The sequence below is a fragment of the Dipodomys ordii genome, unplaced genomic scaffold (genome assembly GCF_000151885.1).
Source record: "Dipodomys ordii isolate 6190 unplaced genomic scaffold, Dord_2.0 Scaffold13, whole genome shotgun sequence".
In the NCBI taxonomy this organism is placed as follows: domain Eukaryota; kingdom Metazoa; phylum Chordata; class Mammalia; order Rodentia; family Heteromyidae; genus Dipodomys; species Dipodomys ordii.
Genome location: NW_012267229.1, coordinates 1,067,583 through 1,082,768, shown reverse-complemented (window position 1 = coordinate 1,082,768; position 15,186 = coordinate 1,067,583). Strand labels below are relative to the sequence as shown.

The window sequence follows — 15,186 nt, the reverse complement described above, 5'->3', positions numbered from 1 at the left end:
GTGACTCCTTTCAACATTCTCACTCACCTCTCCCCTTATTATTTAATACATTTACTTTAATTCTTTACTACATTCCCTCTCTTGTATTATATTGATAAAATGTCTCTCATCAGTGTAATAGTCTCTGATATTTCATCTGGCTAGTATCTCATCTTGTTCAGGGGACTGTCACTCAGTGAGAGGTGACAGTATGTGTTTAGCATGCAGTGGGCCTGAGTTCAAAAGCCAGCAAACAAAAAAAGTATTTGACATTCCTTTTCTGGCTTGAATGCAGAGGCAAAAAACATGGCAGAGAATGCAGGGTACCCCTATGAACTGACAGTGGCCATAGCTGTCAGCATGGAAGTGAGAGTTCAGTCCTACCACTGCCATGAATCTTGCCACCAATGAAAGTGAGCTTAGAAGTAGATTCTTCTCCAGAGCCTTCAAAGAAATCATAATGCCACCATGACTCTATGACTTGAGCCTCATGACACTGTGACACTGTGACTTGAGCTTAGTCCTTGAACCTTCAAAATGATGATGCATGTAATGAATAGGTGCTTTGTGATACCACTAAACTCCACCTGGATGTCTTAATTTTGGGGATGACAAGAACGAGGCTTACAGAGTTTACCTACCTGGCTTAAGGTCACAGAGCAGGTAAATGGTGAAGTCGATCCAAAGGTCAAAGCCTTAGACCGTCTAAAACAGTTTCTAAGATGCCAATTCTTGCCTTCCACCCCAAGGAAGACATATCTTATGCAGTCTTCTCCCCTTCTATGTGAGTAGATCCTGTGAATGTGATGTCATAGTTACTCTCTTGACTAGGAAAAAGAGATTTTCCTAGATGGTGTTAAGGAAGGTATTTAATCCACTGGCTTAATTAAAAGGGAGAGTGTCCTGGTGGGCCTGACCTTGTTATGAAGGGGCTTTAAAAATGGTTCTTGAGATTGGAAACAAAGAAAGTCAATACTGACATGCTCTTGATGACCCAGTAGAAAAGAAGCACCTGTGTGCATGTCCACAGTAAGTAATTCCATGTGGCCTCTAGGAATCCAAAGTGTCTCATGCCAACAGCTGAGAACACAATGGAGACCGCAGGCCTACAATGGTAACAATTGAAAATGGGCTTTGAAGAGCACCCTCCCCTAGTATCAGTTGAGAATCTTAGTACAGTGATTAGAAGTTTTGAGTCTCTGGCTTGAGGAACCAAATGGGCTGGACCTAGATTTATGGATTTATGACCTGCTTAGAAATCATGAGATCAAGTATTATTTGATGTCATTACATCTGTGGCCATCTGTCTAGCAGGAAGTGAACATTAATACAGTGGGATCATTGCTCAGCATTGTTTCACTTGATGAGAAAGGAGGGATAAAGATCCAAGCATCGGAACTTCTTGTTCCTATTTCTAAAATAAACATCTTCTGGGAATGTATTTATCCTTGACTTATTCAGACCACAAACGAAGCTTTACCCACTTCTGTCTTTATACGGCAGCCCCAAATTTTAATTCACTAATGAGCCTATGCCACTTATGAGCTATCACCTATATGTCAGCCTGCAAGGAAGAGCCTGTTGGTTTATCACTCCAGAAAGCTGAGATTCACCCCAGCTGTCCATCAAGCTGTATTTACATAGGGTAGCCTTCTATCAATCCTTGGTTATGGCAGTGTTTGCCTGCATACCAGATCTCTGAATGTTTGTCATTGAAGAAGCAAATTACATGCATCATGATGTATTCATTCTCCTAGTATCACTGAACTCAGGATAATCTTGGCTGAGTCAGCTGCCCTAGGACTAGTAGTATGAAAAATGGAGGTCAGCTGTAGACATTGCAAGTCTGCTTCACTGTGCAACACTCTTTAGGGGTATTGGATATGATGCTGCAAAAGATGAATAGGACTTATGGCATCCTATTTATGAGGCATAAAACCCCCTCCTGTGTATTAATGGATATTGGGGTGGAAGAAATACGTCTCTACTTCTTTATGTCTTGATAGTTGAGCTGTGTTTGGCATCAATGGAAAATTATGGAGAGATTTCTTTTAGAAGGTCAGTGTTTAAAGGACTTTTTTGACCTCTAAGTCAATGAAAATAGATTTTTGATTGTTGACCAAGACAACTGTAACATAAGACTTTCAACCTTTAAAACATTCTTATTGAAGTGGAACATACATACAGTTCCTGAGTGCACAGCTTGACAAATCTGTACAAACTGAATGCAACCGAGGAACCAACATCAGATCAAAAAAACGGGATACCAAGCAACCCCCTAGGGTACCTCTAAGCAATCCTCACCTCAAAGTAATTGCTATGCTAATTTCTAGCAGCACAGGGGGATTTGTCCATTTTTACAATGCTTTGAACTTTGTAGAACTGGAATCATTGAGTATATTCTTGTCTAGATTCTTTTATGCCACATTGTATTTGTGAGATTTGCATATATATGCAAAACATATATATATATATATATATATATACACATAGCATATATAGCTGTAAACTTTTTCATTCTCATTTGTGAGCTTCCATTATACAAATTCATCTTTATCCATTCTAACATTTATGAGTATTTAAGCAATTTCCAATTTGGAGATGTTACAAATAAAGCTGCTGTGAACATTTTAGTATGTGGTTTTTGGTGAACAGATGTGTATATTATCCTGGTTGTTATACCTAGGTCATACCTTACGTGTGCATTCAGCTATTTTAGTAGATACTATCAAATAGTTTTACAGTGTAAAGCTATTTAAAGCTTGGCAATCTTAATATTTGTCTTTTTAGTTTAAAAAGCTTGTAGCTTTTAATGAATACCAGTTTATAGTATATCACTGTGGCTCCTGTAAAACTAAACAGCACACTATTTGTAAGATCAGTACTAGGCTGGAGAGCCATTATACTCAACATAATATTGCTGAAAAGGACAACAGTTGGTGGCAATGCCCTTTGTATGGTGCTTGTCCAATGTGCAAAAGCCTCTAGGCTTTATACAATTCTGTTCACAGGTGTCCTGGCAAACATGAAGGGAAGTCTAACTCCTGAGTTTTTTATATTTTGGTTATAGAACTAAACACTGGGAAAGCATATCTGGCACCTTCGTACATTTTAGTCAAGTCTGTTTGCCTATCCATATGCTCTACAAATATTTTCAGAACTCCTAGGATATGTGAAGAAGTATACCATGCAATAGAGTTGCAAAGATGAGTACTACCTGATTCTCAGTAAGGTTCTAGTTTTAAGATATAAGAAAGAATAGGACCAGATAGTGAATTCCAGAAAATAGTAAGGTTGTTTTTGTGCTATTTGCCATGATGTTTTAGATGGGCCATCAATTAGAGTTTATAGACAAAGTGTTGCTGGAAAAGTAAGTCATTTTATCCAGGTGTGGTAGAGCGTACTTATAATCTCAGCCACTCGAGAGATAGAGGCAGCAGGATCAGGAGTTCAAGACTATACCAGGCAAAGTTGGTGAGACCTTATCTCAAAAGCAAAATGCAATTGAATGGCTTAGAGGGGTGGCACAAGAAATAAATTGTTTGCCTAGCATGCACAAGTTCCTGGGCTCAATCTTCATTACAAAGTCAACCATTTTAAACATGTTAAATCAACTAAAATAGTGTGGATACACCCTTTAGGAAGTTCACTGACAAGAAGGGCTTGAATCAGCTAAGTGTGTTTTTAAGGGAAGTAATTGGAATTGAAGTCACCTTGACAGGCTCTCCCCGTCCGACTAGGATACTTTAGGTGATTTCACTGTGTTTCTACATGATAGCCAGTGAGCTAGTAATAAGATTATATTAATCCAGGTTTGATCAGGGAAACAGACCCTGTGCATGATAATGAAATAATGTATTTGTTTTAGGAACTAGAGCTTATACAATTATGGGAGGCAATGGAAAAGGGTACATAAAACACAGTTGGTGAGCAAAGTTCACAACCAGGGCCTGGAGTTTGGCAGCATGGAAGGTGGTAAAGAACAGATGACTCAAGGAAAGCTAAACATAAAATGAGAGGGAAGAGGGACAACATCGGAGGTGGCAAATACTGGAACCCATAGAGACAAAATGGCCTATGTGTCTGTCTCCCATCAAACCCCAAAACTGAAATCCCCTACAGAGGGACTCAATATTCTCCCTTCAGCACCTCACGTACACAACACCCAGGACCAGAACTAAGCAGATCTCAGCAGGAGCTAAGGAATCCGTACTCACAACCTGCCCAGAGCTCTCTGAACCCTCTTTTTCCTAGTTCAGTGGCTGCAGCTGCCTTACTCTGAACCAAATCTCAGGGAGATTTTTTCAATGGACACTCTTACCCAGAACAATTCAGAAACATGTAGTTCCCACTTGACATTGCAAAACTACTGCAAAGATAGCCTATAGCAGAGTCCTGGGGGGAGGGAAGGGGAATGACTATAAAGATAGCATTCTCCTCTCTCTCTCTCTCTCTCTCTATATATATATATATATATATAATTGTGAAAATACTGTACAGAGGGGTTACAATTACATGGGCAAGATAGTGAGTACATTTCTTATCAAGCATTGTAGCCTCCTCCTTTGTTTCCCTTTCCCATCCTTCCCACCCCCACCCCCCAATCCTCCTCTCCTTCCCACCAAAGTTGTAAAGTTCGTTTTTGACATAACGACTTGTACATCTCATTGTTGCAATGGGTCCACCTGTATCCCTATTTAAATGATTTATTTTTTTCCCTTCCCCTCCACAAATTATACAGACATCAAATACAGTGAAAGTAGGGGTTCTTTTATTATGTGGATATGAAAATTGGTTTCTACAGACCTGAGGGATCATTTCTTATCATAGAGGTAGTAAAGGACTTAGTCAGTCGCAAAGGTTTCTATCTGGTTGTTGTCTGAGAAAGAGTATGGGATACAAAGTTAAGACACCCAAGTTTTTGTCATTCAATTTGTTTTGGCCTAAGGAAAGTAAATTAATTAATTTCTGGATTCAGAAGTGAGTGACTGGCATATGAAATAGCCACAGCAACCTGAATATACTCAGTAGCTGGTGGGTAACTGATGAATAAATGAAAAATAGTTTTTCAAGAGCCATCCTTTCACAAATTTGTCCTATGGTTTAAGATAGAGAAAAAAACAACACAAAAGAAAAGCTTGAAACCATGTTCCTGAGTCTCAGAAGTGAGTCATTGGTACAGATCCATAGCTAGAATGAATCTCCAGGGACTTTCTCCCTTTGTAGACATCAGAGTTCTACTCTCTCGGCCACCTATCAACTAGACTTTCTATGTTCTTCTTGTCTCCTCAAGATGGCTTCTACTGACTTGATCCATTCAACATGAGTCAAGTACTACTTGGCTGTAAAATCAAGACTTCAAAAATGTGTGCTAGAGTGCTAGAGTCCTGTGTAACTTATCAAGTCTCGTGTTTTTTTTTGTTTGTTTGTTTTTGTTTTTTTTTCTTTTGCCATCCAGTGAGTTTATTTGTAGATTTATAGGCACTTTCTAGTTACACCAAATGATTATATAGGACTCCAGACATTCACACAGTGAGACCAAAGGAGGATATTCTTAGGAGATGATTGCAAAGGCTCAATAGCTATGTGCATATAATCATATAAAATGATGTTATTTAAATAAACACTAAGAAATAGAAACAAGAAGGGGTTTTGTTATTTTACTTTTTTGTTTTTTCTCCTTTGTCACTGTTTTTGTATTCTATACCTTTTGTCTTTTATGTAAGTTTATCTGTTTGGGTGAGGGTAAGGGGTAACACTGAAATGGTGGGACAAAGGTTGAACAAATGCAACAGTGATACTCACTGGACACCAGGATAAAAATGGACTATAGAACTTGCAGCAGAAAGAAAAAAACGTGGAGAAGCGGGAAGAGGTGACACTGTTCAAAAGAAATGTACTTATTACCTGACTTATGTAACTGTAACCCCTCTTGTACAGCACCTTTATAATAACAGTAAATATTGTTCTAGAAAGAAGCTAGACTACCAAACTTAAACATTTCAGGTCTTGGCTCATTAACTTATAATCAGCATTTAGCGGAAACTTTGCATTCTTTGTTCCATGTGGCATCAGCTGTGGTGGTTCAAATGCCCAGAACTGAAGTCAAACAAAGGCTACCCTCTCTCAGCAATGGTTTTCTCCAGAAGAGCCAAATATGGGTTCTCCGTGTGATCTTGCTGCTTTTCCAGGCCATGATGCCTGCAAATGAGAGTGAGCCTTTTAAAAATATCAAGCAGAATCTGCATTGCCTTTTATAATTTACTAGTCATTTAGTATCATTTCTGCCATAGTCATAGACCTGCTGGATTCCAGGGAAAGGAGCTCATTTCTCAATAAGAGGAATATCATCATTACGTTATAAAGAAAGCTGTTGGATAGAGAATGATCCATACCTGGGAGTTAGTAAGCATAGACCTTGTCAACTAAATGAGCTCTTCTTCAATACCTCAGAGAATATGTACATATGAAAATGTATAAATACACATTTACACACCCATTAAGTATATACTAAGTGGTGGCAATTTTTAGAGTAAATTTGCTTCAATGTTATGTCTAAGGGCAAGGACAGGAAACTAAATGAATCTATCACTTCAAAATAAAAGTACTTCATCTTCATTTTCTCTTGGGGACAGTAAATTGGGCAGTTGAATTTTGGTGCAAACCATTTCCATAGTAACAGACTTAATATGCTAAAGGTAGATTAAACTTCCTTGCGATATTTGAAAAATCTGAATATGTATTATACGGTATTTGAAAGTAGAGTTAATAGCCAAGAACACCATTGCTGCTAAAGAATCTCAGCCCCTAAAACAAGCTCATGCACATACTCTCCCTTCATGCTAAAAAGTGTGAATGTCAAAAATATTACCTATTTTGTTGTTCTCCAATATGGACGGCAATGGGAAGAAATGAATTTTTTTATCACTTGGACTTCTTGGGTTTGTATGAAGTAAGATTTCTTTGCTTTTGCTTTTTGACTGTTCTTAAAAATTATCTGATTCTTTTGATCATTCTTAAAAATGACCCACTGAGTTATGATAAGTTATACAGCATTCTACACATCCACACATCATGAGACCAAAATAAGACACTTTTAGGAGAGAAGCACAAAGGCACAATCCCTATGTGTCTCTTTATAGTTATATAAAATTATATATATGACCATATTTTATATATATATATATATATATATATAAGACTTCAAGATATGGAGGTTTTTTTGAAGATTCGATCTTCTTTTCTTTATGTATGGGAGGGTAGAGGAGGGTACAGAGCTCAAGGAGAAAAGGGTGAAAAGGTGCAGCAGTGGAGCTCATGGGACATTGATGAAAGTGAACTATGCAACTTGTGGGTAGAGACAGGAGGAAAGGATTAGGAGAGAGTGAGGGTACTGAAGACACTATGAAAGAAATGTACTCATTATCTGACTCAAGTAACTGTAATCCCTCTGTATAATAACAATAAAGTAAAAAAAAACACCCAGCAAATAAATTTATCTGACCATTTAAATTCCAGAGGAGCAAAACCTAACAATCATAGGCAGGAGTGAATATAATTATGCCACCCTTTGGAAACTCCAAATATCTCAGCACAGCGGGTATTGAGTATTGACCATCTAAAAGAAACTGGTAGTGTTGAGCAGAATCAGTTTTAAGACTTAATTATGAAGTATATCAAACATACAAAAAGTCCTAAGAAATTATCCATATACCTATGCTATAATTAAAACTTATTGCCATTGGCCATATTGTCCTAAAATCTCTCTTTAAATTTATTTTTATTATTACTGTCTTTAGTTGTATAGAGAAGTAACCATTTAACAACAAAACAATTAATAAACACAATATATCTTGATCAATGTCTCCCCTTTCGAGGTTCTCACCCAACCCTCCCCCACCCCCCTTTCTCTCATTTTTTAAATTTTACTTTATTAGATTCTTGTGTGCATCCCTCTTCTTCTCTCCACTTGTCCACCCATTTCCTCTGGACCGTACCCTACCCCTTTTGAGTATCCTCTTCCGGATGTTTTGTTTTGCTGAACTTTGATTTTTTTGGCTTTCTAAGGAATTGCACTATTTGAGATCTCCCTTGAGCCTACCATATTTCAGCTAATACATTTGCATTCACTTGCTTACCACCCAACCTATTTCCTTGAGTTTGCGAGCTAAATCTTGCTTCCACATAGGAAGCATGCATCTTTTTGCTTTCTAAATAAATAAAAATATTACCTATTCAAGCAAAATTCTAGCTATTATGCCTTTTTCCCTTCCCCTGAATTCAACACAATCCTTAAAATTTATTTATATTAACACTAGGAAAAAATAAACTAGGATGTGTTGAAATTTTAAGAGTTTGAATAGATAGTAACTTATGAATTGGGTAGCTAAAGACTACATGTGCAGTGGCGCTGTGGCTCAAGTGGTAGAGTGCTCGCCTTGAGCTGAAGAGCTGAGGGACAGTACCCAGGCCCAAAGTTCAAGCCCCACAACCAACAAAAAAAAAATGTTCAAATGTTTGGGGCTGGGAAGGTGGCTCAGTGGTAGAGCGCTTGCCTTGCATGCTCAAGGCCCTGGGTTCGATTTCTCAGCACCACATGAGAAAAAAGCCGGAAGTGGCACTGTGGCTCAAGTGTAGAGTGCTAGCCTTGAGCTGAAGAGCTGAGGGACAGCGCCCAGGCCCAGAGTTCAGGCCCCATGACCGGACCCCCCCAAAAAAAAGACTACATGTGCTTCTGAGCTCCCCTGAGCATGAGGAGTGTTTGTTTGTTTTTGGTTCGTCATGGGGCCTGAACTCTGAGCACTGCCCCTCAGCTCTTCAGCTCAAGGCAAGCCCTCTACCACTTGAGCCACAGCACCACTTCCAGCTTTTTTCTTTTTGCTTATGTGGTCCTGAGGAATCGAACTCAGGGCCTGATGCATGCCAGGAAAGCACTCTACCACTGAGCCACCTTCCCAGCCCAAGGAATGGTTTTTAGTAAAAACATGGATGCAAGGTAAAGAGAATATTTGAGCCAGGTGCAGTGGTCCATGCCTACACTCAGAAGGCAGGGGGACTGAGAGCAACTCCAGAACTTCACAGTCTTTGGTTGTTGCAGGATGGAAGCCTGCTGACTGCCCAGGTTGCAGTCTACCCTAAGAAGTGCACAACTTGTACAGAGATTGAGACAGCAAACTCTGGGCTGTGTCAGGCTACCTCACTGATCTTTTGTGACTCAGCCACCAGTTACCAGAACTTCTCATTGACATTTTTAGTTTCAGGGTCTGTATCCCACAGGTTGTGAGAGCAGGAGGGCTATGTGGCGGGCAGCCATTTAGGTTCTTTCTTGTCCTGGCATGCACATAGCCAACTTCTCCCGTTTTTTCCATGATAACTGGATGTTTTGTTCAGTTTGTCGGCTGCAATTTGATAGCCTGAATGATTTTTCAACTTCTGCACGGTCAAAATAAAGGAGCTGAAGTGGCTCTTATGTTTAGGATACAAAGCTGAGCTATCCATTCATTATGAGACAGAGGTGAGGCATGATACATATTCCATCTCTTGTCTCTGTTTAACACATTGCTCTGATTCAAAGAAACCTCTTTCTTACATGCAGAAGCTCTCTCAGAAGAACAAAAAGGGAGTGCACATGCACATTTTACCTTTGAGATGACGTTTACTTACGCAACGACATCTACCAAGTTAAATGTTATATTGACCTTGTGTCACTGTCAACTAATGATATTTTATTTCAATTGCATTTCTGACTAAAGACAAGTGACTTCATACAAATTAAATTCCAAGGAAGCTTTTTAGACCATGTTCAAATAGTAACAGGTTTGATAAATATATTTGTCTAACAAGGATAGGACAAAAAGATCCTTGTTTACTGACATAGTTTATTGTCATTCTCCTGTATACTTCTCATATGGCTGTTTTATAGAACATAAAGTCTAGGTATCCTGTCTGAATCTTAGCTCTTATTTATAGCTTGCTGAAAAGTGGCTTATTGTCATTTATTATTTCTTATTTGATTTATATGGCGTCTTTCCACCAAAGAGCCCATGTATTTATTTATTTATAGAGAGAGAGCACCCATACACTCACATGTTCTCTCTCGCGCTCTCTCTCACACACACACATACACACAAACACACACACACACACACACACAGAGATACACACACAGCCTTAAACTTCATTCAGTATGTGATATACTGAGCATTATAGCACCAACAATCTGCAGGAGAGTTTTCTATTTGTTATTTTTTTTCTACATCTATGTTTTGGGAAATAATTTGCCATACTTTCTTTCACCTTAAGTGTTTATCTTTTGCTTCTAGGTGGATCGAATCATCTTCTGTGTCTTTTTAGAAGTTGACTTCAAAATCTACAAAAAGAAAATGAACGAGTTTTTCCCCATAGGTGAGTAAACTATTCATTTTCATTGAACAAATAGAGGCATCACTGCGCTTATAATTCATTCTTCACGACTGTTGCAACAACAATTCTTCTATGTCAACCATCCCTACAAACTGGAATCATAAATTCTAACAACTAGAGATGACAACAGGAATCCTGGATTATAGGCTACAGTGGCCATGAGGTCACTGTCTTGTCATGAGTGTGTCAGGCCATCCCTCAGCTTTCCATTTCTCACAACAATCAGAGAGGTTGGACCAAGTAACTACTAACCACCATCCATCCACTGGCCCTATATTACATGATCTGTTATTATTTTACCAGCTTGTAAGATTCCTAAGCCTTACGTCTAAATCAACCATGTTAAGTCTCTCCATTGGAAAATGTATCAAATCCATTTATACTTGAAGTTGGAATTCAGACTTCCTGAATTCCATTCCCATTTTGATCAATTTTCTTGTCCCAAATTGTAATGACTTAGTGAAGGTTCTTTCTAGGGATGTCTGACAACAGTAGTCATTCTCCTATTTCACACTTGTTAGGATGTAGGTGAAACTATACTTACTGAAGAACCTTGAGTAATGGATTTACATTGATTTAGTGTGCCATGAGTTGGATTGGGGTAATTTAAATATTTTCCCCCATTCACCCTCTTCTAGCCTATTAAGGCTGAGGCTTGTTTAATGCCTTGTTATTTTTATGGTATCATTAAAGTCACAGAGCCCAAGGTGCTTTCGTTAGCCATGCTAAGAATTGCATTCAGGAAATTTCATGCTACTGTGAGCATTGTTAGTTCCTACCTTTTAGAGCATTTTTTTCCTCCAAAGTTTCCATCTTCATTGGAAGTGGCTTTTCAGGCAGTGGGTAGAAAGGAAATAAAAAGTGTTAGTGCACATTCACCATTTTAATAACTCCATCAGAGTCAAACAAGAGTTTGTTCTGGCCATAGATCAGAGAAGGGCAGGGTGTAGCTGTAGAAAAGGGAAAAAAAAAGATGGAGACATTTTAACTCTTGACTTAATGCCCTAAGCAGAACAAGTTCTTCTGGGTAATTAAAAGTTATTTACCTTAATGTTGTAATTATATTGTAAATTTGCTAAATGTATTTCATTTGAATTCTTACCTAAAGCATTTATCTTAGTTGAAACAACATGAATTTCTGTAAGATTTCTACTGATGAAGAATGGTATAGTGCTTGCAATCTTTCAGCTCTTTTTCCTTCTCTCCCTCTCCATGCTCTCTCCTTTTTTTACCTTCTCTCTTTTTTAGCAGTACAAGGTTTTGTAGCATAAAGAACGATAGCTGTTTAATAAGCAGATGTTGAGATATTGAATGTCATATATTCTCTCAATAATCTGATAGTTTTTATTTATAGCTTGCTGCATAGTATCTTATTGTCATTTATTATTTTTCTGATGCATATCAAACATATTTCTGTCAAAGATCACATGGGCTTATTTGAATGCAGACCCCACCTCCTATGCACACACACACACACATACATTCACACACACAGACATACACAGCCTTGGACTTAACTCAATGAAGTAAATACTATGTTGCTATACCACCATAGCACCAAAAATATATATATGAAGTTTCTATCTTTTGATCTTTGTTACATTTTTTTCCTGTAATTCCTTTGTAACCATAATGAGATGATTAGTGATTGGAGTTCAATCTCTTAGTATTCTCAAAAGGAATTGTTCTTTATAAAAAAAATATGGCTTTTTTACAGTGTGTGATGCAAATATTCTTCTTTCTTGTTGATATCAAATCATAATTTATAAGGGTTTACAAATTTTCAATTCCTTGAGATGTTTGAAAATAATGACATCATATTCATCTTCATGTTTTCTATAATGGGAATTGTTTTCTCCCTAACATGATTAAAAAAATAATACATTAATGCTAAAACAAATCTGTCTACCAGTAGGTATTTCCAGTGATACATAGCCAAAAGTCACACTGCAAATTTTAGAACATTAGACAGTTTTAGGATTCTAGAATATATTAATAACTATGCAAATAAATTGTTTTAAAACTTGCTATTTTAAATGAATCCAAAACTCATCTCAGTGCTTGAGCAAGTAAAGCAGTAATAAAATCATCTTCAATTCTACATCAATGCTTCAAAGCACACCATGTCCATGAAATTATTTCCAGTGCATATTTATAATAGTAAATATATTTTAAACTCAATGTCAAGATCCTCAAAAATTGTGGAATATTTCTGCAATATTGAGGCATCAGCAATTTGTAAATCCTAAATATGCAATATGTAATAAAGATGATGTCTAATGGAATATGTGAACTAACATAGATGATATACATTATCTGTCCTTAATTTAAATTTATGGTTAATTCATAACTGCACCATCTTGGATTGGAATATAATTTTTCTTGGCTTGTCTGAGTGACTTTAGTGTATTATAACCCTTTCCTGTGCAAAACTGATAGTTCAAAAAGTATCATTTTACAAGAAACCAACTTCTTTGTTTGTGGGCCTGTTGATCTTGTATTTGTGAACTTCACATTCCAGAGTCTGGGACAATACATATGAGAATAAACAAAAGTTAAAGTAGAAGAGTTCACATAAAATGAGTGACATATACATAACTACAACCTAAAGTTAGCCATGAGAAAGATCACTTATGGATTGCTTTCAATCAGCCAAACATAGCATTCATTTATTTTTTAAAAATTTATTATTATCATTACATAGTTACACAAAGGAGTTACCATTTAACAAAACAATTTGTGAATACAGTTCATCTTTATGATAACTCTAAGAATGTATTTATTGACCATTTGCTGTAATTTCTGTCCTTACCATTACTTTCTAAGTTGGTCTTAAAGTCTATCTGTCTTGAGAGCAGTCCTAAGCCAAGATAATCTTTCTCTCTTGAAAAGAAAGCCTTGACTAGGCAAAAAAAAAAAGGTTCTCAAGTATGTGATAGCTGATATTCTGTATGCAGTGAGGGCCAGAAGTTTTGGAGTTGAGGTTTGTGGAGGTTTCCAGGCAGCAGTGAGCTAGCCTCACAAGTAGAGCTTGGGTGAGAAAGAGAGTCTGTAGGATACTGCCTTTATTAGGATTCCCAGGCCTTAATTGCCAGGTTGATCAATTGGTTAAAAAACAAAATGCTTAAATAGGGATACAGGTTGACCCATTGTAACAATGACATATACAAGACACTATGTTGAAAAAGAAATTACTATTTGGCGGCGGTGTGGGGAGTGTGGTTGTGGAGGTGGGAGGGAAGGGTTGGTAGGGGAAACCAAAGAAGGAGGCAACAAGGTTTGATAGGAAATGTACTTATTACCTTGTTCATGTAACTGTAACCCCTCTGTACAGTATTTTTACAATAAAAATAAATAAATAAATACCTCCTCAGGTAAAAAAAAAAAAAAAGAATGTATTCACGAACAAGGAACTTACATGACTTTGGTATTGACCATTAATTAAATTTGATCCTAACCATTATCTGCAGTATGTGTTGGGTTTGGGATCACTGGGATTAAGAAGGTTTAAAGTAGGCTAAAGGTAATTGGGCATAACTGGGTTTCAAAACATTTAAATCAGTCCTAAAAATGGCTACCTAAACAATATTGTACAACACCCTGCTTTTTAGATATAGAAAAATGAGAAATGCCTGAAGTCAAAATGTAGCCACTACTTAGGAAGTAACTGGACTTTATTTTAAAATTCAGAATGATATCTATCACTGAACAAATGATAATAGGTTAGTTTTCAGAGAGCATCATTGGAAAATACTGAGATCAACTTCCAAGACATATGCAAAGTATGGGAAAAGTCCCATCCTTAATTTCATCTACTGGCCATCATTTTATGCTTCTTTCATCTAATACCTGTAAATGTCATCAAAGGATTTTTTTCATTAGTAAAATTGGCGCTTCATCATGCACCTTAAAATCAGAGTCTATGCACATTATCTTGGAAATATGGCAGGTGAGTAGATAATGGATAATGAGCAGAATAAAGACTTCATTGTATTACCATAAAGTACGTAGCTACTGTCTATATTTTCTAGGGAGGCAAAAACAAATTCTCATGCAGCAATGGCTTCAGCCACACAAATGTATCCTCTGACAATTCTGGGGTCTAAAAGTCCGATATCATAGTACTGGCCTGGTTCTTTTCGGGGGCTATCTATAAGCTTCGCTTCTGGGCTTATAGATGGCCATCTTTCTCTTTTCATGGGTTCACATGATCTTTCCTCTATGTTGCTTGTGATCTTACTTCTTTGTGTAAGCATATCAATAATATTGGATAAGGACCCACTCTAATTACCTCTTCTTAATTACCTCTTAAAGATTCTATCTCAACAAAAGCAGTTGTGTTCTGAGGTAGTAGGGAATTTGGGGTTGAAGGTATGAACGCTGGACCAGACACACACAGCTTATTTCTGTGCCCATCATACAATAGAAACCACAAAGAATGAAATCAGCAGTGATTTTCCAACTCTTTTACATCTTTTTGTGGGACAAAGCACACTTGACTTCTTCCTTCCAGATGTATTACTTAGAAGCAGAGTATAGTGGTTCTACGGAATTATCATACACTTCAGGTACAAATAATTTATAGTTATAGTGGGCTATTACATTGCCTAAAGCAAATTATATTTCTGTGATTTAACTCAGAGAACAATTTGTTCTTCATATGGAAGGTTTCTATTTTATGCTACGTAAATTTTACCATGCATAGTTTTCATTGAATACAAAAAGGAAAAAAAGTTTCTTAATCTGAAAAATGGAAGTCAATAATTAGTTGACTCTAAATCCTAA

The 15,186-nt window shown here is 37.2% G+C and overlaps 1 protein-coding gene across 1 annotated transcript in view; it reads left to right on the top strand.

Annotated features, from left to right (window-relative positions):
* Nucleotides 1-15,186, top strand: part of Macrod2 (MACRO domain containing 2) — a 1,827,576-nt gene that overhangs the window by 1,633,644 nt on the left and 178,746 nt on the right. Inside the window, exon 9 of the mRNA XM_013011026.1 lies at nucleotides 10,302-10,383. Within this exon, the coding sequence (XP_012866480.1) occupies nucleotides 10,302-10,383 (82 nt within the window). The remainder of the gene's footprint in view (nucleotides 1-10,301; nucleotides 10,384-15,186) is intronic.